This window comes from Bactrocera dorsalis, chromosome 4 (assembly GCF_023373825.1).
Source record: "Bactrocera dorsalis isolate Fly_Bdor chromosome 4, ASM2337382v1, whole genome shotgun sequence".
In the NCBI taxonomy this organism is placed as follows: Eukaryota; Metazoa; Arthropoda; class Insecta; order Diptera; family Tephritidae; genus Bactrocera; species Bactrocera dorsalis.
In genome coordinates, this window is record NC_064306.1 from 41,396,227 (window position 1) to 41,421,785 (window position 25,559).

The 25,559-nt window shown below is 37.0% G+C and overlaps 2 protein-coding genes across 4 annotated transcripts in view; both read right to left on the reverse strand.

Moving 5' to 3' along the window:
* Positions 1–2,259, reverse strand: part of LOC105222395 (protein-tyrosine sulfotransferase) — a 136,479-nt gene extending 134,220 nt beyond the window's left edge. For both annotated transcript variants that reach the window (XM_049455510.1, XM_049455508.1), the window contains exon 1: positions 1,539–2,259. The gene's annotated coding sequence lies outside the window, so the exon portion shown is untranslated. The remainder of the gene's footprint in view (positions 1–1,538) is intronic.
* A 1,770-nt stretch (positions 2,260–4,029) lies between these two features.
* Positions 4,030–24,593, reverse strand: LOC105222393 (E3 ubiquitin-protein ligase ZNRF1). Of its 2 annotated transcripts, none has more exons than XM_049455531.1 (5): positions 22,869–24,593; positions 9,741–9,836; positions 6,689–6,794; positions 6,552–6,623; positions 4,030–6,421 (listed from the first exon to the last, which is right to left on the reverse strand). In XM_049455531.1, the coding sequence occupies exons 1-4, from the start codon at positions 23,560–23,562 to the stop codon at positions 6,566–6,568; spliced, it is 954 nt and encodes a 317-aa protein (XP_049311488.1). In that variant the 5' UTR covers positions 23,563–24,593; the 3' UTR covers positions 4,030–6,421; positions 6,552–6,565. The 2 variants fall into 2 exon arrangements, with proteins under 2 accessions (XP_049311488.1, XP_049311489.1); XM_049455532.1 differs by having other exon boundaries at positions 4,030–6,416; positions 22,869–24,556.
* Between the last annotated feature and the right edge of the window lie 966 nt (positions 24,594–25,559).

Below are 25,559 nucleotides of genomic sequence, written 5' to 3' on the forward strand. Positions count from 1 at the left end.
GGATTTAAGTTTTAAATGGGCTCAAAAACTTTGTTAAACTCTCTACAATTAGAAAACAAAACAATAAAAAATATCAATTAACTTGTTGCTTCCATCAATCCAAAAAATTTAGTTCTTGAATGCAAACTATTTTATCTGTGTAAAGTATTATGGCTTCGATGTAACCGAAGTTAACGTTTTTTTTTTTTAATTATTGACTGCGACTTGACTGCCGACAGAAGCTGGCAACTATCGTCAACAGGTCACAATTTATCGATTGTTGAACTTTAGTTGGCGAGAGACAATGGTAAAATCAAAACAGCAAACGCGCGCAGCACTGAGCTAACATATGCCCGTGGGCCTATCCAACCGTTGGTTGCTTGCTAGATCCCAAGCGCATAGTTTGCAATCATTAGCGTGCAAAATAGTAGAGAAAGAACAGCAAACAATGCGCTCAATCACGATTCCAGCGCCTGTGGCCAACGAATAAGTATGATAAACGATAAAAAAAAACACACAGAAAATAATAATAATATTTCAAAGTCTGCAAATGCGATGGGGGCATTGAACCGAGGCAGAATCATAATAGCGCGCGCCACTTGCCAGGTAATTTCTTTTACTTTTTTATTTGTGTTTTTAATTCGATTCTTTCGTGCGTTTCTTTTGCAGCATCGGCGAGAATATGCTAATGAATCCAGTAATGGAAGGCGACGAAGTCGGTCAAAACAACAAAAACAGCATAATAAGCAGCTACAGCAGTGGTATAGAGAAGCGGAACCAATAAAAACATTCGAGTGGTAACATAAAAACAACAAAAACAAAAGGAGCAAGTGGAGAAGCAACTGACGTGTCACATTTACTTTTGAGGGAATGAAGAGCGCATGCACAAGCGGCAAATAAAGCAACACATTTTAACTTCGCGCTGCATTAAGGAGTGCCTACCGCAATTAGTGACAGTGCCGTACAAATTCTTTCTGTCCCTACCTAGCTATGTGTATAGTTAAAAGGTAGACCAAGTCGACATGTAAGCGAAATATTGCGCCAAATTTTGGCGACAACCCACAAAATTGAATAAAACCAGCACAATGGCCAAACAATATGACGACCACAACAAAAAGCGTTGCCTAACGACGTAAACTTTGCCGCTCCTCGACTTTTAGCATTTTTTTTAACTCTACTTTGCATTTTGGAAAACGCAGACCGCAACTAAGGTTGACAGACTTGCAAGTGTTTTGCATTTAAAAACGCTATGCCGCACCTCCCTCGGGAATTGCATTGTTTGCCACAGCTGCCCAATGCTTCCACGTGTTCCGTTTCCGTTGTTTCGGGCATGAGTTTACACTGGCGCTGCTTTTCCTGCTGCTGGCCGCCACTGACATTGTACATTATTTATTTTTTTCTTTTTTTTTGACGCAGTTGCTTTAGCTTATCTTTCTCAATTGTTGTTATTACAATGAATTAATTGATCAAGGTTAATCTTCACATGTAGACGAGTGCATTATTGGGAAAACATAAACAAGAAAAATTGCTACACAAAACAAGAAAATTCGAGCACTTACCTCAAATTGTTTTCATATCTCTTAGCGAAATTTTCAAAACTTTCTGTTAGGTACGCCTCTTAAAATAAGTCACACTCAATGCAAAAACAAAGTTGTTTTGCGCCGGCACCTTGAATGTACAACCTGCAATTTGCCCACACCGAAAATCATCTATCATCTGTGGCTGCCCACCGCCACCTGCGGAGGGGATTGTTTTGGTTTCAATTTCCAATTGCTCGACGCAACAATTTAATATGAAACCCCATCAACACACCAAACACACAACATAAATCACTTATAACCGTAAAAAAAACACAAAATTGCACTTAAATTTCTTTATTTGCTAAATAGGATGCACTCGAAATTTCTTGCACATACACACACTCACGTGTGGCGCTTCTTCACTACACCACATGCAAAGTGAAATTTCACTTTTTCATTTAGGCAAAAGCATAAATTCTACGCGATTTTTATGTAAATTATATCAATCACTTTACGCGATGGATGCTCTTTCTATCCGGGGAGCTATCTACTTGGACCACACGCTATGTTTTGGTGGAAATTCTGTTTACGACTGGCGGAGCTGCAGCGCCAAGGAAAAATCAACAACCGACAACTGACTAATAAGAAATTTGACAGAAGACTGACCGCCGCGGAACGTTTGTTTTTCCAATTCCAATTGGTGGATTTCGCACACGTACGGTGTTGCCAGCATATAAATGCTTGTATTCCTATTAGAAAATGTATCTCCAGTTATAATGGGTTTTGTTGTTTCGAAATTTGTATTTACTTAAATATATGTCGCTCAAATTGCAAAATTTTCTTTAAAATATTGAATAATTCGTATGCCACGTTTACTGTGTTTCGTATAAATAAAGTTCTTTAAAAATTATAAAAATACGACAGGGTGTTGTAGAAGATAATTTTAAAAATTTACCCGAAGTACAGAGTGACATTTTTTTTTTTATTTTTTATTTTTTGCTTATTAGGGTATGATTTAAAGTATATAAAGTTAACACGAATACATTTTTTGCTTTGAAATTTATTTAAACAATAAATTAACACTAAAATATTTTTTTTTTAATAACTGCACATAGACACTTTTAATATTTGAAAATTGTGGTTAATTTAGAATAACAGCAGGGATATTTAAGTACTAGGAAGACCAAAGGGGAATTGCAAATAATATATAACACCTCAGTGTCTAGTCTTAATCTCTCTGTTATATTCTGGAGTAGGAGAAAGGCGTGAAAACGAGTTACCCGCGAAATGTCCGTCCCAAGGTTGTGGTCGAAGTCTTCGATGTATAGAATGGCAGTGCTTAGGAACCCTTATGCTGTAAACTCTAAACTATAATATTTTTTCTATTCAAGATGCCCAAATGGTGGTCAAAATCTTAACCCGAGTAGATCGATAATGTTCTGAGCTATAATGACTAAATCAACGGACCACAGGATCGAAGTTCCCATGACACTCGGGTCCGGAACAAACCAGAATTTTGATTCGTCCAAAGGTTTTCATCTCGACAGAATTTCCTCTAATTACTTCAGGGATGTTTTCTATCGCTACAATGACTAAAACGTCAAAGTTCCATTAATCTTCCTTCGTTTCAAGATACCGTGTTTATCCTCTTTAGAATTTGCACGGCAAAGGCCAAGAACTTGATTACAGTCAGATAGACAGATAGATTGAAAGTTGTGGAATACCTAACGACCTGTATTGTGCCCTCTTTTTTTTATCAAACACTTTAAATAATTGTTGTGATGAGTTCTCTCTCTACTTCTTGCGATTACAGGACAGTCAAGGAGCATGTGCTCTAGCTCTTTGGTCACAGAAACGATCGGTGAAACAGTAACCCAGCCTGTGAGCTTGTACAGCTGACACCTTACCCGACAGCAACCTATATAACAATTGAACCTTGAATCACACTTTTCCAGAAATAACCCAGTTTTTCCGGTATTTTCGGTCAGTGGCGATTTCTACAAGTCCTTTCCTCTTTTCGTAGTTCCTCTCGTATTGTGTGAAGCCCGCAGCGAAGACCGGTTCCCACGACAGTCGCGTCTACGTAATCGGAACGGACCCGGATTTATATCCACCCAAGGACTTTATACTTCACAGCATTCCTCGATATCTTCAGGTATGCTTTCTGCCGTTACAATACAACAACAATAACGGTCCCGGTCCTTCTGACTTGCTTGCCGCAACTTCTTGCACAGTTACTTACCACTCCCCTTGCAACATTTTTACGTGTATGTACATTACGTTAAGTTGTTTGATGATAAGTTTCGCGAAATAAAAACAAATTTTGTTTACGTTAAAACGCTTAATCGATTTACTTAAATAATTATCTTATTGTTGCTTCAATATTCAGAAATCGGTTATACATATATTTGTATAAAAAATTCTTTTATATATTATATATATAGATTGAACAAAAAACATAAACAAAACAAATACAACGAAATTGTGAAATAAAACGGTAACTGTAAATAGGAAAACAAAACATCAAATATATAGTTACTATAACTGTTTTTAGTTCAACACCTTTGCATTTCGCTTGCTAGAATTTATTTTTATTGTTGTATTTTATTTTTTGCAATTATTTATAGCAACAATTCTGATTGGTAAAAAACAAATACAAATACAAATACATTTTACATACAGCAACGTACAAGCACATAAAGAGTGTTACATTAATGCTTTTGTTTTTGCTTTTCAATGCCCTTATTGAATTTCGCATTTCTTCCGACGAGTGTAGTTTGTTTTCTCACTGCATTTGCAATTCAAAAAAGTTTTTGTTTTTTTTTTTGTTATTCTCAAAATTCAAATTTCTTTTATTACTACTAAATTTAAATTTGTTGTTGTTGTTTTGTTTACTTAATGTACCGCTAATGTGCGCGTACGCGCTTTCGTGTATATAAATTTGTATGTATTTTTGTATTTTTTGTATTTTTTTGTGTATGTATGCGTTATGTTCTATATAATATGTAAGTATGTACAATTTTAACGGCTACGCTTAATATTGATTTGGTATATGCTTGACAAGATTCTCACGTTTGCTTCGTTTCTTTGTTTGCTTTCAGTTTCACTACCCATTTCCTCCTACTAGCACATTCGTTTGCTGTTACTGTATTTATTACTTTTTTCAACATTTTTCAGCAATTTATTCTTTACCGCGCTATTTTTTGATTCTTTTTCTACTTTACGTTATGTGTTGTTGTTGTGTTCAACTACTGTGAAATGCGTTGCAATATTTGCTTTAATGATTATTTCGTTACTTTCTTCGCTATTTGCATATGTATGTCTGCTGTTTATTGTTTTTTAACTTTTGTGATTTGTATTTGTGTGTGGGTGTGTGTTGTAGTTATTGTTTTCATTTTCAATTTACATGCGATTACTTGTTATTTGTTTCTTGCTTAATTTTTGTTGGACATTTGATGACCACAATAATTTTTCGAGCCTAAACCTAAATTACATAGCTATGTATGTATATATATGTAAATATAGTTGTTTATATGTATGTATGCTTGTATATTCAGTTAAACTTAATATTTAACCATCATCCATAGAATTATACCACAATCGCTTAACTTTAATTGTTGATTTTAGTTTTTTTTATTATAAATATACATATACATGCATATGTATGTATGTATATATATTGTTAAATTTATTTATTTATGAAATGATATTGACATTTGTGTAAAGTGTACTGTGTCGTCCATGTATGCTATACGCTTGCAACCACCTCCCACCTCCCCAACCAGTTGAGGTGGCGTTACTCAACTAACAGCATTTGTCTCACATACATGCATGCACATGCACATTTCTGTACATTCATGTACATTTCTTAATTTCTTGATTTGTATTTTTGTGTTTATGTTTTGTTTGATTTATTGATGATGGTGATTTCTCATTGCGGCGGGGAGTTATTGGCTCAACATAAACATTTCTTACTTCTCAATTACAATTCACAACATTTCCTATACTAAAAACTATTTTTTTTTTGTTTTTATTTTTGCTTTAGTGCTAATTTTTTGTTATTTTCTTATTGGTTGCTTGTTTGCTTGTATGAAAGTGTTTACAATTTAAGCCAAATCAAAAACAGTCAACATGAAATGAGCAAAAATCATATACAAAACTTATATAGACGATCACAATTAAATAACTAACGCACACTGGGCTGCAGTGCACAGCACCATTTTGTTTTTTTTTTTTTGTTTTGAGTCCTTTTACATGCGCCTTCATCGTTCGTTACTTGCCATTATATATTATCGTTGTTATTGTTGCTGCAGTTATTGGTGTTCCATTGAGTGTTTAACGTTTAACGGTGTGCGAAACATGGCTTTGCAGTCACCCTGCATCGTATACTGCCGCTTTGGAGTTCAGTTGAGTTGAGTTGATTTGAATTCGGTTGAGTTGCTGCTGCGTTGGTTACTTCTAGTTTGTAATATTACTGTGATTACATGAGCTCATAATGCCCTCATGCCCTCGTGGTTAACACACCTCGACTTCACCTCATATAATATATATACAATACAATTTAAATCACAACAAAACTATTGCATATTCATATTCGTAAACGATAAGACACACAGAAATTACGAACATACAATATATATATATGTATATATATCTTATTTTTTCATTTTTTTTTTAGTTTTTCACCATTTCTTTGTTAGTTTTTTTATCATTTACTTGCTTATGTTTCTTTTTTTATGTATATAATTTAAAGTTTATGTTATTATGTTCACCTATTTTTACGTCACAGTATAAAAAAGAATTTACAACTAATTTCTATTTTATTATTATTTGCTGAATATATATTATATCACTAGATTCATTATTACTCAATAAATTGATTAGTTATGATTCCAATTCATCGCTCTCTTTCTATAACTGTACTGTATAATTAATTAACGTGTAGATGAAACGTAAAACGTAGAAAACAAGAAGAAAGAAAAAATACAAAAACGAAAAAATATTTAAATTTGAGTTATCGTTTTATATTAAAATTATTATTGACTAATTTACTTAGTGAGGTTTAACTAGTCGCCTGGATGCTCGGGGCAGGATCGATTCACCTCGAACCATCGATCGATGCAGCTGCAAGTGAGTAACGCTTATTAGTGGAGTATTTCAAAATGTTTGCAAAAGTAGTGTAGACTTACCCTTTATGATAAATACATAAGCACGGCAATCGTGCAATAATATCACCGGGATTCAAATCTTCTAAGCAAATTACACATTCGCCCTTGGCATCGGATAATACATCCTCTGAAAGGAATGAGAAGAGAAATCGAATGAGTAACAGTCTTTGGAATAGAAATCGGTTAAGTGAAATATGTATATAATTGAAAAAATATGTGAGACGTAAAGGTAATGCGAGAAATATAATAACCTATGAAAAAAATAATACCAACAGCCTCGGAAGAGAGACCCCCTATTTAATGACGACCATAGCAAACACATTATGGATAACGATTTAAAGGCATGCTGCAACCTGGAATGTCCGGTCCCTTAATTGGGTCGTCCAAATCCAAGAAATACGATGGACGGCACAAGGAATGAGGCTAGTAGGTTTTTGGGGCATTTACTACAGTGGCCATATAAAGGAGGCAAAGGCAAATTCTGTGTGGGATTCGTGGCGGAAGAGAGGCTCCGTCGCCGAGTAGCACGGTGGATGAACGTCTAGCCACAATCCGCATCACAGCGAGGTTCTTCAACAGATCGCCCCGACGGAAGAGAAGGACTAGGTGACCAAATATGCCTTATATGAGGGTTTGGAGCGGACCTATGAAAACTACCCGCTCTACGATGTCAAAATCGTGTTTGGCAACTTTAACGCCAGGGTGGGCAAGGAAGGTAACTTTGACACAATAGTCGGTAAGTTTAGCCTCCACGGAGAAACATCCTCAGATGGGTTTAGACTGATCGACTTCGCCGGGGCCCGAAATAAGGTTATCTGTAGTACTAGATTCCAGCATAGAAAAATTCACCAAGATACCTGGCTGTCTCCGGATCGAAAAGCCACCAAGCAGATCGATCATTTTTTTATAAACGGAAGACACGTCTCCACTGTTTTAGAGGTGCATACGCTCCGAGGCATTGACTCGGACCACTATATTGTTGCAGCGAAGATACGTCCAAGAGAGAGGTCGAAATGCGTGAGTACGAAGAGCTTGATAAGCTGGCCGACAGGAGTAATGCTCAAAAATTCTACGAAAAGATGCGGCAACTAGCAGAAGGTTTCAAGATCGAAGCATACTCTTGTAATACCTCCAGAGGTAATCTAGTGACTGATGCCCAGAGCATACTGAAATTATGGTGGAAACACTTCTCCAGCCTGCTGAACGGCAGTGATAGCGTAATACCAGGAGATGACCAACCCGATTCCCCAATCGATGGAGTAGACGTTCCATTACCCGACCATAAAGAAGTGCGAATAGCAATTCCCCGTCTGAAGAACAACAAATGGATGGATTGCAGGCGAAGCTATTCAAACACGGCGGCAAAGAACTAATAAGGAGCATGCATGTCGGACGTAACATGAACGACCATTGGAATTTAAGTGTGCTCTGCCCAATCCTCAAAAAGGGAACCCCCACAATCTGCGCCAATTTCTGTGGGATAAGTCTCCTCAACATCGTATTTAAGGTTCTGTCCAACGTATTGTGTGAAAGATTAAAGCCTACCATCAACAAACTGTTTGGACGTTATCAGTGTGCCTTTAGGCCTGGCAAATCAATAATTTACCAAGCGCCAAATCTTGGAAAAGACCCGTGAATAGAGGATCGACACACACCATCTCTTCGGAGAAAATAAATCGAGCTAAAGATCTGGTTAGAGAAGCTACAATCTTCTATAAGAATATACAGCTGCTGGCATACGCCGATGATATTGATATCATTGGCCTCAACAACCTCGCCGTTAGTTCTGCCTTCTTCAGACTGGATAAGGAAACGAATCAAATGGGTCTGGTAGTGAACCAGAGCTCGGTATCTTAAATTGGTACCTATAACCGCGTAGGCGGTGTCTACGCCAGTAAAGAGAAAGATGTATTTGGGGTTAAGAAATTATTTTTAAAAATTCAAAAAAAAAAAAAATATTTTAAAAAACAATTTAAGAAAATTATTTTTAATTTTTCATTACATTATTAGAGATTAGATTAAAAAAAATTAATAAGATTTTCGGCATTCAAGCTGTTAATTAAGTATATTTTAATGCATTATTTGAAACTTTGCCTGGCATTTTTAATTAATACTCGCTTATGGCAAACCAAGCTTGAAATATTTCGCATTGTCTATTCCACAATTTTTGTTTACAATAGCCAGTAGTCATGTGATTGGTACTGCATAGTTGTTTGGTTAAGTTTCCAGGGACGACGGGGCGTATACGTGTTTTTTTTTTTCATATATTCAAATGCAGCAAAATGGCGGAACGAGCATCCAGAAGTTATTTTCGGTTTACGAAGTTTATTATTAATATACATATCGTCATCTAATATGTTGTTTTGTATTTTAGGTGACGATACAATTTTTGTATCATTTTATTTCATTAGACTGTTTGATTAGACTCTAAAGGGTCAAATTGAATTTAGCTAAAATCATAAAAGTTCTTTTGTTAAAAGTACGCCTATGCCTCAAGGTGATCGCAGCGGGCATGTAATAAACAAGGGCGCATAAATCAGCTCATCTCTTGGCGCTGTATTATAACCGTTATGTACGTTTTATTGATTTTCTGCTAATTTTCACACTTAAAACTGAATTCGTTCGATATGTTTGCATAAATGTAAATATGTAAAGGCTGGGAGACGCTATAGAAAAGTGTAATTAACTAAATAATTGCTTTGAATATTTGCCACATAAGATTGAATACTGCTTGCTAACTATAAATTACACCAATAATTGCATATTTCGCTTATATAATGAATATGTATTGCTGAAAGTAGTTTCATTCGTGTAATAGAATTTTTCACAATTTGCATAAATTAAAGTTACAGTAAATAAATAATTAAAAATACATATATTTTATGCAAGTTGTTGCTGCTGTTTTTTGTTTTAAGCAATGACTGCACAATATTTTTTAATTTTTTAATTAAATTACGCGACTTGTAAGCGCACATTTTAATAACAGCATTTTAATGGCCGATAATCTTGTTTTCACTCTTTGTTTTTGTTTTTTGTTTGTGTTATTTTTCGTATTCGTAATTATTTCACTCACCATTGTATGACAGTCGCGGCTTGGTGAGGCACATAACTAAATGGCATTCAATATCGTCGGGCAACACAAATTTGTTACATACTGGACACTTAATACCTGGAAGTACAGAAAAAGAACGGAAAACGGTGAGCGTCACACATTTATAAATATGTAAAATGTATTTAAACAAATGTTAGTTGATGTACATATGGATTATTACGTAAATGCTATCTATTAGCGATGACTAATCGCTGGGAATGCAGCGGAAAAGCGACTAATGCGCCAGCTGCACTGCGCACGGGAAGCCATCAACTTGTGGTTGTTGAGCCAAATGTTCACGCAGACTTCACGATGGTTTGTTGGAGTTAAAGTGCACACACATACATATGTACATGTACAAATACATAGAAACATGCATTTGTGGTAAAAGTTAATTTTACAATTGGGCTTTGAACTTATTTAAAGGTCATGCGCGTTTTATATGGTGTAGTACTAAGCGATTTATATTAATATGTTCTACATACCGTTATTAGCATTAATTTTCTTAATAAAGCAATATTTGCGCTTCGTGTTACCAGCAAGTTGTGAGAAGTAGTATTTTTTTAGGTTAGGTTACGTTCCATACAGACCGTTTAGCGCATTGCGCGTGTTAGTCCCACCAGCAGGAATAATTTTTGACGACGCAATTAAAATTTCTTTATTAAAACCAATTGTACATTAAATTATGGAATTCGAAAAATGCTATAGTGATCCGATCTGAACAATATGTTACAAGTAGACATCAAAGCTTTTTCTTGAACAATTGTCTAGGCCTAATTTTTAGATTATATCTTGTCAAATAAGAAGTTGAACAATTTCTTTATAAATTATAACGATGTCTTGAGCAATGATTTCGAATCCCGAATTTCGCGAAAATTCCTTGACAAATGGATGGGGCCATATGTAGAATTACACGAAAGTGAGGAAAGTTCTCTGAGCGTCATTTACTTGGGAGTGGCCACGAACGGTTTTTTTTTTACATATGGCTCAAAGCAGCTCACGACTTCCGGTCTTAAACCAAGTATTTTCTGGGTAGCCGAAAGACATCTGTTTGAAGGCGAGCTAAAGTGAGATGACGAAGCATCCCTCTCTAGGACTGTGCGCTGGGTTTGGGACACGCCACCTAAAACAAACCCACTGAAAAGATCAAAAAAGCTTTGGATAAGAGATTCTCCCTTTTGATGACGACCACTGCAAACGTATGTATTAACGATGACGATTTAAGGGAATGCACCTGGAATCTCAGGTCTCTTAATTGGCAAGGTGTCGCTGCCTATCTGGTTGTTAGAAGGATCTGGCCACACTTGGAATCTCCAAGCTATAACTTTTCAGACCGATATGTCAAAAACTGGGAGACTAGCAGTTGCATCTATTATTCGAACTTGTCTCGGAAAAATGTGAGGATTATTCAAAATTAAAAAATCACGGTTCATTCGTAAGACAATACTTTTCAGAAGGGGTTCTGGTAGGAATATTCTCAGAGAAACATTAACATTGCCTGAATGGTTTTGTTTATCGGGAATATAAAAAGTAGGGACTAAAGAGATTATGGAATATATACGACTTCCGCAGTTAAACGAAAACATTAATTATAAACGTAAACAATAAAACCGTTAACTGCAAATCTGAACAAAACAAAAATGTTTTTATGTTTTATTTGACTGCAACGGGCGTGACATTGAAATAAACAATATTATTATCAAAATTGTTCAGGGATTAATCGATACTCAAGACAACAAGTGCACATTCCAGAAATATTGCATGAATCGTAAGAGTCACGAGAGATAAGATTTATTTGTTGCGTAGTTTGCTATCCGATCTATTCATTGAATAATATCATGTGCTTTTTGGAGACTTCCAATAGCTCGTCGCTTTACTTTGAAGTTCTTGGAGGGATTCTAATAAATACTTAGGTAACATTGGGTGAATACAAACTTCGCAAGAGTTGTATAACTGAGACGAAACCCATAAGAAATCCATAGATCGAATCAGCTGTATAACGGTTATCATAAAATATTTTAAAACGCTGAAAACAATTAGAAAAAACACAAAGCTAAAAACTTTGGTTAAGTTAAACAGGAAGAAACTATTTTATGCAAAAGAATTTGAGGTCCTTAATACTTATGTATATGATTCTATAAAAACTGCTACTCTCGAAGTCTATGAGTAGTTTTCTTAGGACATCACATACACTCCTTAGTGAGTTAGATACTCGAACATACATTTTTTCTCCTAGCACAAAAGTTAGACTCAACAAAGCGAACTGCGAGGGTGAACTCTATCGATCTTTATGGTAGCTAGTTTTACAGTTTCAATTAATCAGGATTTTAGCTGAACTAGAGATTCGTTCCGACGATCTAAACCTGTATGTATCGGTACGTAACAAATACTTGTATAAGTGATCTATGGAGATCAAAAACACTCAACAAAGCGAACTGGGATAGTGAAATCAATCGATTCCCACGACAACCGGCCGGTCCTTAACTACGCCGCACCAATATGGTCGCCTGAATGCTGTGAAATACAGATGTTGAAGCTAACAAGTCAGAATAGTGTACTCCGGACTACGACAGGATGCCTCTTGATGTCTGCCATCGAACGCCCAGTTAAGGAGCATAATGAACTACTCTCCAAGCAGTTTCCGCTGGGGTGCTTTCGCAGAAATCATCTCTGCAGACACCTGCTTGGAACGAAAGAGCCTCCTAGGGGCATCAAGAGGTCCTTCCTCAACTATGTCGACGACATAAAATACGCCTACCAAACTTAGGCTGCAACAAACTTCAGACATGCACTGACTGCCATTAAAACCTTCACCGACTTCCTTTCAGTGAACGGCGTACTCGGAGTCAAACCACCACGCATTGCAAACGAAGAGTTCGAGTTGCTGCAAGAATCAAGAGGTACCCTTGCACAGCTTTATTCTGGATTCCAGAGCAGGTTAAACTCCTACTTATCCAGCGTGCAATGAGTCCCCGCATGGCACTAGCTACCTCTTTGCATGCCCTGCTAACCCTGCACATCTGATACCCTGCTCCCTTTGGTTCGACCCCGTCGAAACAGCAGGTTTCCTGGGACTACCGTTGGGTGACGTCGATGACAACTTATTTAATTCTTACTATCCGGAATTCCTGAATTGAGAAAGCTTATATACGGCCAAAGACTGTCCTTTCGATCCTGTGTGGATTTATTATCAAATAACAAATGAAGACCGAAATAGTCCTGGTTAACCGACTGCATATATTGTAACCCCACAAGATTACTAATCAAGAGATGATGAACTCCAATCGTATGTTGTAGCGGGAGAAAATATCTCATATATAATTTGAATGATTGCTACCGAGTCGTCAGTTCTTGGCGGGATAAAAATCCGAGTCCGTTCCGATAACGTTAACCTGACTGCCGTGGGAAGGGTATGTAATTCCTTATATATCGTATATAGAGTATGTTTCAGGGACCGAGCTGACAGTTCGCGGCAGGATAAAATCCGAGTCCGTGCCGTGGGAAGGATATGTACATAATTTTTCACATATAACGTATATAGATACCGTGTCAGGGTTTCATCAACGTGGCACGTGCAATATGAAAGAGAGTTCATTATACGTTTTTGGGTACTTCACATAGTAGTTTAATGAATTGTGAAATCACAACGTCGACTTAAGTGCTTGTATTTATTTTTGCAATAAAGCTGCCTGCAAAATATTTACACAAGACTTTTGTTAAGTCATTTATGTTTGTATGCAAATGCGATAAAACGTTATCTGTATGATTAAGTGGTCACGAATACCGAAAGTTCTCTGGTTCTATATGCAATGGCCTAAAATAAATGAATGCGTAATATGCTAGGCCGACATTTCCACCCCCCACCCCCCTTGGTTTGGCCATTTCTTGCTCACAACACGTTCTTATCAAAAGCGCTTGACATATGCTTTGTTTCACGCTGCTTATCGCTTTACGATCGATTCAAAACACTTTTTTTTTATTGCGCCGAGGAGGAGAAGAAAATGCAAACACTCAAGCAAATGAAAGGCAAAAAGTGTTCTATAACTATTTATAGACATTAATTGCGATCTGTTCTAGAAAATAATTAGCGCTTATAAACATGAAATACATTTACATACGTACATACATAAACATATATATATATAGTATATATATAGGTGCTTATAAATAATAATATCGCATTAGAATGTGCCATTATTTTGACCGCCTAATCGGCTGGCGCACAATCGATACGATACCATATAGCGGTCATTTGCACTTGCCCCTGCAGCGCTTGGCCGATTACGGTGTTTTGCCTTCGCGACGACTGTTTACTGCTATTGATCGTTATTGGGGCTTAAGTATGTAGGTATTGACCATTATATTTAGACGGGCGTGTTTTTAGCTATTTATATGTGTACGTATGTTTGTGTGAGGGTGTGTGTGCTCTGTATGAATAAACAGGTGCATAGGTATACAAAAAGTCATTAAGTAAGTCGTCAAACTATTTTTTTTTTAGATTCTCTTTCGCTCTTTGGCTGCACTTTTAATTGCGTACTTGCAGTTGTCCGATTACGGTCTACTTACTGTACATTTCAATTGTATTTTCGATTTTTTATGCTTCTATTTTGATTCACTAACGTTTTTGTTTTTATTTTATGGTTTTGCTGTTTCTTTTTCGCTTATTTTTAGATTATTTCTTAGATTTTTATTTATTTTTTTTATTTTTTTTCTTATTTAATTTTATTTTTGATTTTTATTTTATTTTTATTTATTTATATTTTTTTTATTTTATTTTATTTTCAGATTTTTATTTAATTGTAGTTTTATTTAAAGAGTATCTTTTATTTTTTTGTGTGTTTAAATTTGTATGAGTAATTATTTTTCGATTGTCTTTCTATTTAACAATTTATGTATTTTTTTATACTCTTGCTTCATGTTGTTATAGAGTTACTTAATGAAAATTGGTACACAGGTTTCTCAGCATCGCAAGACGGTTGGTATTACAGACGGGCGTCATCGGACCACTGCCACACCCACAAAACGCCATTATGGAGTACATGGGCTTATCGGTTTCTAAAAATTTTTTATTGCCTTATTAAATTCTACAACACCTCTAGAATATTGCCCTAAAATTTCAAGTTGATCCGAGTAATAGTTTCGGAGATACAGTCTTGAGAACTTGAGCGCTCGGGGCTAGCTAGGCTAAGTACGCCGTCTTGCAACGCATTTTTCTCGAATTTTTTGAAGTCGGTTGGCAAGATTTCTCGAGATCAATCTTCATGAAACTTTACATAGGTCTTTTAAATATAATTCTTAAAGACTTGGACTCAGGATTTTTTCTCGATTTGGAAAAAAAAATTCGCGAAATATTCACTTTTCTTTTTTTTTTGTAAAAATGTCTGCCGAAAATCCAATTTTTATGTTTTTTTCCTTCGTCCAAGTTCGAAGTTAAGCTTTTAACTAAAACGCGTATTCTTCACTTTAGATGATCCTGTAAGGAGTTATCCTGCCAAAGCGGGCGCATCTTTTTTCCGAGGGGTCACCAGAAGTGCCATCGCAATGACCGAGTTTAAAATATATCGGGGCGTGCTTCCTAGCTAACGAACGAGCGGTTGGTCAGTTGTCTTCGAGCATTTGGAGAGTTATGACAAATATTTTCGCGCGACACGTTAGAGTACGCGATTAAATTCTGTGTGAAACTCGATAAATCTGCGACAGAGACGTTTGGTATGATCAAGCAGGCTTACCAAGATGTTGCTTTAGCAAGAAGTGGTGTGTTTCGTTGGCACCAGGCCTTTTTAGAGGGTCTATAAGAGGTCGCTGATGAATGAGCAAATCCAAAGTGAAAACGATTCTCCTGGATAAACCGACAACGCCAAGTTTTACGTGGAAGTCCTCAAGACACTCAAACGAACAACACCTCGTCTTACAACGCCTTTCTTATGAACAACTACCTAACCAAGGCCGGCATCGCAACGCTTCTGCATTCGCCCAGATGTGGCCCCCCGGACTTTTTTGTTTCCCTGCCTAAAAGGGCCGATGAAGGACCGACGCATAAGGAGCCTATGTTGAATATTTTTAAAGAATTGCAACGATTGGTTCAATAATTTTTTTTAAATCGACTCAGTTCTATTACTGTAAACCCTGTATGCTATGCTAATGGAAAATTAAATTTGTTTTCTGTTTATAGTAACACTAAACGTCGCTTTATTATATGCTCAAGGTGTGTATTTCTCTGTCCATGACTGTGTTCTATATTTATTTTGTTTACTATTTTTTTTTTTAATTTTTCTCAATTTATTTATTTCCTTAATTTTTGGTATTTGTTTAATTAATATTACTTTTTGTTAATATTTTTTGTATCTTACATACAGACATATTTTTTTATTTATTTAATTTTGGATATTCATTTTATTTACTTTCCCTTTATACATACATATTTCTTAATTTATTTATTTCCTTTTTGATATTTGTTTTATTAATATTACTTTTTGTTAATTTTTTTTCATTTCACATACTTACTATATTCGCATTTATTTATTTCTTTAATTTCGAATTTATTTTTTTATTTATTTTATTATTTTTTATTCGTTATTTTTATGGCTTATATACATACATATATACATTTGCATTTATTTTGTTGCTTTTTTATTACTTAGCGCCATAACTTACCAACATATTTGCTCGTGGTCCTCGGGTATTCGCCGTGCACATTGTTCGGATTGCCGAAAACTTGGCCCATGTTGATTGTTTGTTATTATTTTTGTTTTTGTGATTTTTGTTTTGTCGCTTTTTGCAGCGCCTCTTCGCTTATTGTTAAATAATTAAACTTTTTTGTTTCTAGAAATTTTCTTTCACAATAAATGTCTGCTTACAGAGTCTTTGCTGAGCTTTACACTTGTTTTTTTATCAGGAAAAAATTATTGTCTCTCCTTACTGCCTTTGTTTGTTCTTTGTCTCAACGACGGCTGGTGCTACGTGCGCGAAAAAAATATTATTAGAGCGGTGAAAAATTTACACATGCTTACGAAGTCACACACACACATACATGTACACAAAGATTGTTTGTATGTATGTTTGTTAGCAGAAAGAAATATAACTCGTTCATGGCCGCCGTGGCTATATGAGCTTCACGATCACTCGAAATAAATACGCAATTCTACGCCGATTGTGCCAAGCCCCCTGGCACCTCGCAGCACCAGCTCTTAAGTGGTAAAGGAATGATTACCAACGCACACACACATACATATATGTATTTGCTGCTAACAACTGATCGATGCGCAGCCATAGCGCGTACAAGTCGTCAGCGTGTGCTTTGCGACCCGGCCAATTTTAATCCTTCGCACTCGCCTTATCTTATGCAAACACTTTGCCGCGTATATAGTAACACATGCGGGAAAACACAATCGACCGCACACTCACACACAGGTGAACCGGGCGCACACCCATACAGGAGACACATGTAAGGCGTTGAATAAACAAATCGAAATAGTCGAGCGCGGCGACAAAGGCAGGGGTGGCTGGTGAAGCAGGGTGCTACCGGTGGAACAGACGGACGGACGGTGTACATGGGCACACGGGCGTATGCGTGTATTGAGAGACATGCGCTGCAAATAATGCAGCCATGCAGTCACCACACACCGAGTGAATAAGTCACTAGCTGACTGCCTGACTGGTGCGCCAACAACTCCGTCGCAGTGCCACGCTACGCCGAAAGCGAAAGCTTGTACATATTACTATGCTATATGACTGTAATTATATGCATGTTTGTGTGTCGGCGCTCAACCCTACCCGGTTGTGCTTTGTTCTGTCAGCGTTCAAGTGAATGATTGGCCTTTTCATTATTGTTGCTGTTGTTGTTGCCTTATAATTGCATGACTGCGTTATAGCGAACGAACGCCTTGGCTATCTTCCTGTTTAGTCGCCGCCGTTCAACGCTCCCGAAAAAACACAAAATAATAATGCGTTTCAATGGTGCGAGTGCCAAGTGAGCTGTTTTGTGGACGCGCTTCCCGGAAGATTCTACGTCGCGTGTGTGTGTAGCGGTGCAGCGACCGCCGCTACGGAGCAATTGTGTAATGGAGTGAGCACATCATCATAATTACGCTGCTGTCACCGGTGGCGCGGTAGGTCAAGCACCAAAAACGAAACAACAACAACAACGAATAACTAAAAACGGAGTAAAAACTAATGCTTTCAAGCGACGAATGACGTGCAATCGCAACGTTTACGTCAAAGTGTCGGCGAGCATTGCACTAAATTAGGAAATTGAATTCAAGTTTTTCTTTTCGCCGCAAATAACACGTTGTACATATGTATGTGTGTGTATATGTATGCATTTGCATTTACGCACAATTAACGAATTCACAATTGCGTAGATCTGTTTTCTATTCTCGCTACGTCAAAACACAACACAGAAACAGTGTGTGTGTGTGTAAAATAAAAACACGTTAAAAGTTCACTTTTCAATTTGTTAAAATCCGCTGTGAAAAATCGAATTTTTCGCACTCGAATATTCGCTGATCAACTCGGCATGTAGCAACTGACTGACTGCCAACTGACTATTTGCGGTGACTACAGCTGTCATGAGTGTGCTGCTGTCAGCTGCGCTGCTGCTGACGCGGACGGACGTCGGACCTGTTTGACTGGCTGGCTGGCTGACTGGCTGCTCGCTTGCTGGTCTGGTTGTGTAGCCGGCACCGTGTACGTATTCCTTCTTCGCGACACACTACTAATTGAGACACACACGAGTGAGCGCCTACGTGCCTGCTCCGCGCGCCCCTCAGAAGTTTGTTCTTCGCTAGCTAGCCACCCTTGCTTGTCTAGTACGAGCGCTCGTGTACACGCATCACCGCGAAACACTCGACAAATCAAAGAATCAGCAGCGCTGCGATTGTCTGTCTACATCGCTAGGTACATAGTATATAAATATTTATAAGTATATATACAATACATATGCAATTATATTTATAAATGTGTATTTAAATATTTGTGAGCATTTCCACCAATTTGGTTTACTGTGGTACAAGTTATCTGCTGTGTATAGGTGAGTTGCACAGTGGGACGAAATGTGAGATTTTATTGAAAGCAAGAAAAAATTTTACTTTGCGCCGAAACTATAAATGTCTCAAAAACTGGGGACTGGTTCGTGTATATACGGACAAATGGACAGACAGACAGATAGATAGACTTGGCTAAATCGACTCAGCTTGTCACGCGGATCACTTACATAGTAGCTAACTTCCAGTAGGGACTCTAACCTTCACAGGCAAATCAAAAATTTTAAGACATCCTAAAGTCAGGATTTTATATGAAGTTTCGGGAATGAACTGGCTGATTAGCTTGCCCGCTCTGTAGCATCTATCAACATGGTAGGTTCGAGACCTTCCGCAATGATGAAGCAGTGGGTAGGGATAGGCATTGGCAACAACTCCAAGGCATCCGCCATGCAAAGTTGCTGTGGTGGTTACAACCTCAAAAGGTTTAAATATGTAATCAATTCTCCATGGCAAAAATTCAGGCTATTTGCCGCATTCTACACTTGCAAGCTCAAGAAGAACTTACTTAACATGGGCCTAGCTTCTTGTGCAAATTGCTGGTTCAGCGACTTGCAGTCTGAAACGTCACAGCAGGCGTAGGATTAAGACAGTTGGATCCATGTTTGCCAATAGGGATCACTTCGCCTCAGTGGCACCTAGCAGTATATCGGAACTCATCAATTTGCTGGGGCTAGTTGAAACGTTGTGAGTTAGGAAAGGGCACAAAAGACCCTAGGTCGCGGGGCAATCCTCATTTACTTATCTAATCTAATGTACATGAAATTTAAAATGTGATCGAAATAATGCGCGCAAAATAGTCGCCCAGCAATCTGAGCAAGTAATATAATATTATTCGTAGAAGCCAAACATCCGATGTGTAAGTCAACGTCGCCGGAACCAGAGTAGATTGACTTCCGGTTTTAAGCGGAAACGGATGAAAACTGTCAAAGGTTACCAGGAAGTAATTTCAGAGACAGAGATATGTGAGTGCGAAAGAGATGGTAATAGGCTCTTCTTCTTTAGACCTATTTTTTGAACTTTTTTATTTAGTAATAAAGCGGTATCTATAACGGACTTTCTACTTTAGTCTTTTTATATAACTTTTTAGGTTCCAAATCAAGGTTTTTGTACTTCTTTAAACCAAGAATTATTTCGCTGCCACCCAAACAATCGTACAATCGACCATAGTTATTATTTGATAATACGAACTGACGGATATCAATCAGTATTTTGGTGTTTAGTGATTGTTGTTGTAAATCATAAAATATTAAACAAATTTTTTTGAGAAGAGTCAATGGAACCAGTGTTGATCTATTTAAGAAATTCCGAAACAACTCCTTAGTTTACGACTCGAAATCATGGATCGAGATGACAACACTTAAACCGATTTATATAACTGATAAACACAAGTATGCTTTTAAAATGGGTCACATGGGAATATGATAAGACGCTCCCCTGTCAGATATTGATTTGAACACATTTAATTTTACATGAACCCACAGTCTTATGACACGTTTCTGTTACTGTATAGGTGGGCAACAACAAAAGTGTTTTTCGTAGTGTGTATACATAAATGAGTTGGAGTTTTTTCCGATTAAAGCCCATAGAAAAAATTAAATAAAATACAAATGTATGCATTATTGAGGTAATAAACGACGTTAAGAAGCACAACACACGATCACAACTTTTATAAGCGACCAACGAGACCAACGGAGCGCTGCTCTGTAAAGTTTATGATTTACACACAGCGCAAAGTGGATATTATATTAAATACATATGTACATGTACACTACAACAGTCACCAGCTGAGCCAACAAGAGACCCACGGACTTGCCAATCAGATACTATGCACACACAATCAAGCCAACAAAATAATCACTTCAGATTGCTGTGCTGCTGCTGTCGCCGTCAACGTCGACGTCGCCTTTGCTTTTGTAACCTTTCATTTACTCCATCCGTCATACTGACGCTGCGCTGCGAAGTTAAGGCAGCCGACAGAGTGCTCACAGCTCACTTGTGGCCACCACTTAGTAAATCAATTTACCTATCGGGCCGAGAATCTATGTATATTAACTGCTTTTTTTTTGTTAATTTCTGCCGTTAATTATAAGCACTTGCAGTCAACAGCTTTAACTCCAATATTTGTACGCATATAGGCACATAAGCACATAACTCGGGCTTTTAATTTTATCACTAGATCCATTAATTACACTGCTCGGTGCTGCTCTTTTATTCGCCTACCACACATAATTCTTTTAATATATTTTTGTTTCTGCTAGCACTTTACGCTAAAGCTCTTTACTCGTTTGCTGCGAACACTTATGTTTGTATACATGTTTTTATGTACATATGTGTGTATATGCGTTGTCTGCCATGCATGTTCATTTCACTTTTATTTAAACTTATTAATACCAATACGAATAGTGAAGCTTAGCGACGACAAAATCAGTGACCAGCTCAACACCTATTTGGATTATGTATGGTACTTTATATTTGCAAAGCTTGTCAAATCGCTAGACGAAGTATCTGCTCGTAGTCGGTATACTCGCATTGAGAGGTAGTACACTGCTATTCTATTTATTCCTGTATTCGTTGTTGCTCGCCGTATGTCGATTGACTGCTGTTACCTTCTTCCTGCTTTTCGCACTACTCGGCTGGTGGGCTACCTACTGTCTAATAGCACACACGCAAGGGGGTCGTAAATGATTTGACGGCGTTGCCAGCTGCTCCGCATCATATTACAATGGATCTTTGGAAAGGTTCACCAAAACAAAGTTATCTTATCAGCTGCTCGCAAAGAGCAAACAATTTGAATTATTTTCCACTTAGTATTTATTTTCTTCTTATTTTAATCATGTAACTTATCTGCCAAATAAATATTTGTATATTTGTGTGTGTATAGTATTTTCCTAGCAGCGGCGACAAATAGTAAAATTAAATATATTTAATTTGCTTCTTGTTGAATTAAGATAAGAAAAGTACTTATCAACAAGAACAACGAATGTAATACTTTGAGGAAATTAAAAATTCAAGTAGTTGTAACTCCTTAGATTGAAGTTAATCATGATTGATCTCTTCGAAATGGAGAGCATACTTCATTATGTAAAGTCTTATGACACAAAAGTGAACCAAGTATAATTTAAGAGGTTATATTCACATGTGAATATCAAAAAATCGAAAATTTTTTTTGCATGTAAATCGAATGTATATACATACAACTATATTCTCCGAAAATTTTAAGTATTTATTAGTAGAAGTGTATAGTAATAATAGGTTTGGGATTAAGATAGTTTTAAGCAGATTCTTCTGAAAGCAGCTACGGAATCCAAACGCCCTTTATGATTAATTTTGAAAAAATGCCTGATTCCATAGCTGTTTTTAGAAGGTTCTCCTAAAAAGTAGTACTTTAAATTCTTGAAATGCATATTATCTTGACTTAATTATAAAAAACGCCTATTAAATAATGCTTTTTTTCTCACTTGCAACTGGATACAACCACATAATTCACAAGACAATATTGACAACAACGCGAAATAATGGAATATTAGTCCAGGAATAGTTTATACTATAACAACAACAGTAACTGAAATTTGTTTTGATCTTTTGAAATAATTTCGAGGTCTGAAGCCGAGTTGACAGTTCTTCGCTTAGTAAAAATACTGCTCCGTTTTGGTTACGTAGACCCGACTGACGTGTGAACAAACAATAGATTAATCATTAATTGGCTTGACGAATTGAAGAAGAATATATTGCAAACGAAACGTAATAGTTTTATTAACAAATACACTTGCAAGAAAATAATGACACCTTATTGCAATGAGTTAGCACTTATTATAAACATACAAAAATAATGAGAATTATAGAAATTAAATATTAATTTTTGGAATTTTTCTACAGAACAACCATTTAGGAATCTCCGCAGCACAGATTTATATATTTCTGTTTTGGTTAGAAAATGCATTCTTTATAAAATTATTAGTCATCACTCAACCTAACTCTAGACGGCACCAGGTACTTAATTAGTCATTTACATACCTATAGTTGTTTTACCGTAATGTGTTGTAAGTAGTGATACAAGAAATTCACTTACCATTAAATGACCAAATGTGCGATGGTAGCGATGTAGCTGTGTAGACGCGACCAATACCGCTCGCGCCACTAGATGAGGATGCCGCCAATGCAATGCTCTCCACAAAATTTGTGCCCGTTGCAGAAACATCCTGTAGATCTTCAAAGTTGAGTGTATGAGAATGTGGTGCACTCACCATGCCGCGACCACTATTGCCGCCACCGTTACCGCCATTCAGCATCAGTGAGTTGTCATGAAAAGAGCTACTACTGACCGGCACACTAACACGAATACTACCTGAACCCATAACATCACCACCCAGCGGATAATGCGGATGTTGCAAATAATTGGTGGCAACTGAAGAATGCGCTTGTGAGGTTACACCAAATGCATTGCTACTTGGCGTCGTACCGACAGCTGGATGCGTATGCGGTCCACCAGCGACACAACCTGCATGTGAGTTGCCATGTTGTTGATTGTGAATATCCGGCACTGAGCTCAAACTACGTGCACGCTGTCGGTCGATGCTTGAACTCTGGACATGATGTTGTACCTGTAGGCTGGGCAATGTACGCAACAAGTTAAAGCCTTGACCACCATCTGCGCTGCTATTGCTGGCAACTTGTGCAGCGTCCGTCCCAGTTGAGCTGCTGGAAAAGGTACGCGAACGTGGGCTTTGGCCGCTGGCTGTCGGTGTACTTGCCTTAGCGCCCATTCGTTGGGTTTCACTTTTGTTCCTCTCGAATTGGTGTAATGGCGAGCAGTGTGATTTTCGTTTGAAACAAGATATATATTCGACTGACGATTTGTGCGATAGAAATTTATATTGTGAATACCGAAAAGGTTTTTAACGCCTCCAGTGCGTCATTAGAAATGTCAAATTATTCCATTTATAATCAATTCTTTGCGAATCACAACAAGCGCGTATGTTTAGGACAATCAGCAGCCAAGTTCTTTATTAAGAAGAATAGCATTAAACGCGATATGGCAAAAGACTTTGTTGGTTAGGATAATGACCTGTTTAGAAGGGTGGGCACAGAGTCGCTAACCGGCGTTGTTTACAGATTACTCAGATTCCAATAGAGTGCGCTTTGACATCAAACAAAGGAAAGTAACTAACCTTTGTGTACGTTATTGATACCAATGGTGTGAGTTTGATGTTGGCGTGTGTCTTGTCTCCTTGTCTGCTTAACTTAGTAACATGAAATGTGTGCGTTCCTTATTTGTTCTTGATTAGTTTTTTTTACTGCAACAAGACGAAATTGCTAGCGACAGCTATTGTCAACAATATCAAAGTTTGATTGCTTTATCGAGAATTAAAGGAGAGCCGTAGATTTTCCAAATCTTCAAAATAACCTATTTTTTGCCGAAAACAATTTGCCAATTTAATGATTATGAGTGCCCTCTTATGAGCTATCATTGACACCGCTGATGTGCTGTTGCCTCTTACACCACCGTCGCCTTCGTTTTTGTTGCTGTTCCACTGCTAGTTATTTCGCTAATTTGCTGACCGTCTGTTTTTCTGCTATGCGTTTTGTTGTTGAATATAGAATAACTTCTTTTTACTGGTCGTACTTCACGTTTTCACTAGCTTTGACATTTGCTTTTAAATTTTGTATGCGATTCGAGCTTTTTGTATTACTTTTTTTGTTTTTATTTTGCTTGAAATTTTTCAATTTACGGAGGAAACATTTGGTTAATTTACGAATTCTTTGTATTTTTGTAGCAAAATTTGACAGCGAGTCGACATTTTTCGGGAAAGATAAAAACGAAATTGACATTAACGGCGTTGCCAATTTGCGTTGTAATGTGAAATTCGCAAACAAAAGATTTGCAGTAAAATATTTATGATATGCAAAGAATATAATTGATTGTTGATGAACATGAATGATATAACCACTATTATGCTTATAGATAATAATAAATTATGTTAGCTTTTGGCTTGTATTCGCTTTATGTGTTCTTTGTGCACTTCCGCTTCGTATTGAAATTACAAAATATCACATCCGCCATGATCAGCCGGCCATTGCGAAAGTGGGCAGAAAAGGAAATGTGTAAATTTGCAGCGGATTTCCCTTAGTGTTTTGAAAATTTATTTAAAAGTGTGAATTATTGTGAAATGAAGTGAAAATATTGCATATATTTAATTAAACGGACTAATTTGAAAAACATGTCATAAAGTATTGCAAGGAAATATGGATAATTTAGTTGCTTCGTTCATTTGTGTAGGAGTCCTCAACTGAGTAAGTTTTTATCATAGAATTTCCTGCTAATGAGGGTTTTATACATAAAACGACGAAAATATTTCTGCATAATAATTTAACACTTCCGCTAACACACTTTTAAGTCAACGCCATTGCATTTAAGTTTCTTGCTATCGTTCCCAAAGCAAAAGGCTGCATATAACCTAAAAATGTATGTAAAAGTGTACAAAGCAGTTTTTGCGGATGTTGTATCGGCAACTTAACCCAAATAGTTTTGCAAAATGTTGTTGGTTTGATTCCGAATTCACGGATGTAACTTCTGTTCCATTTCATAATAGCCCGTTTATCTGGGGAGCGAAAGATTATTAGACCTTGGGCAATTTTACAAAACCACTGCAACTGAAACTCATTCTGAAAGTATTTATAAGGTTTTGTTCGAGAAAAAGTTTCTTGCTCTGCGTATTATATATTAATATGTATACAACCGATAATATAATACAAACACATT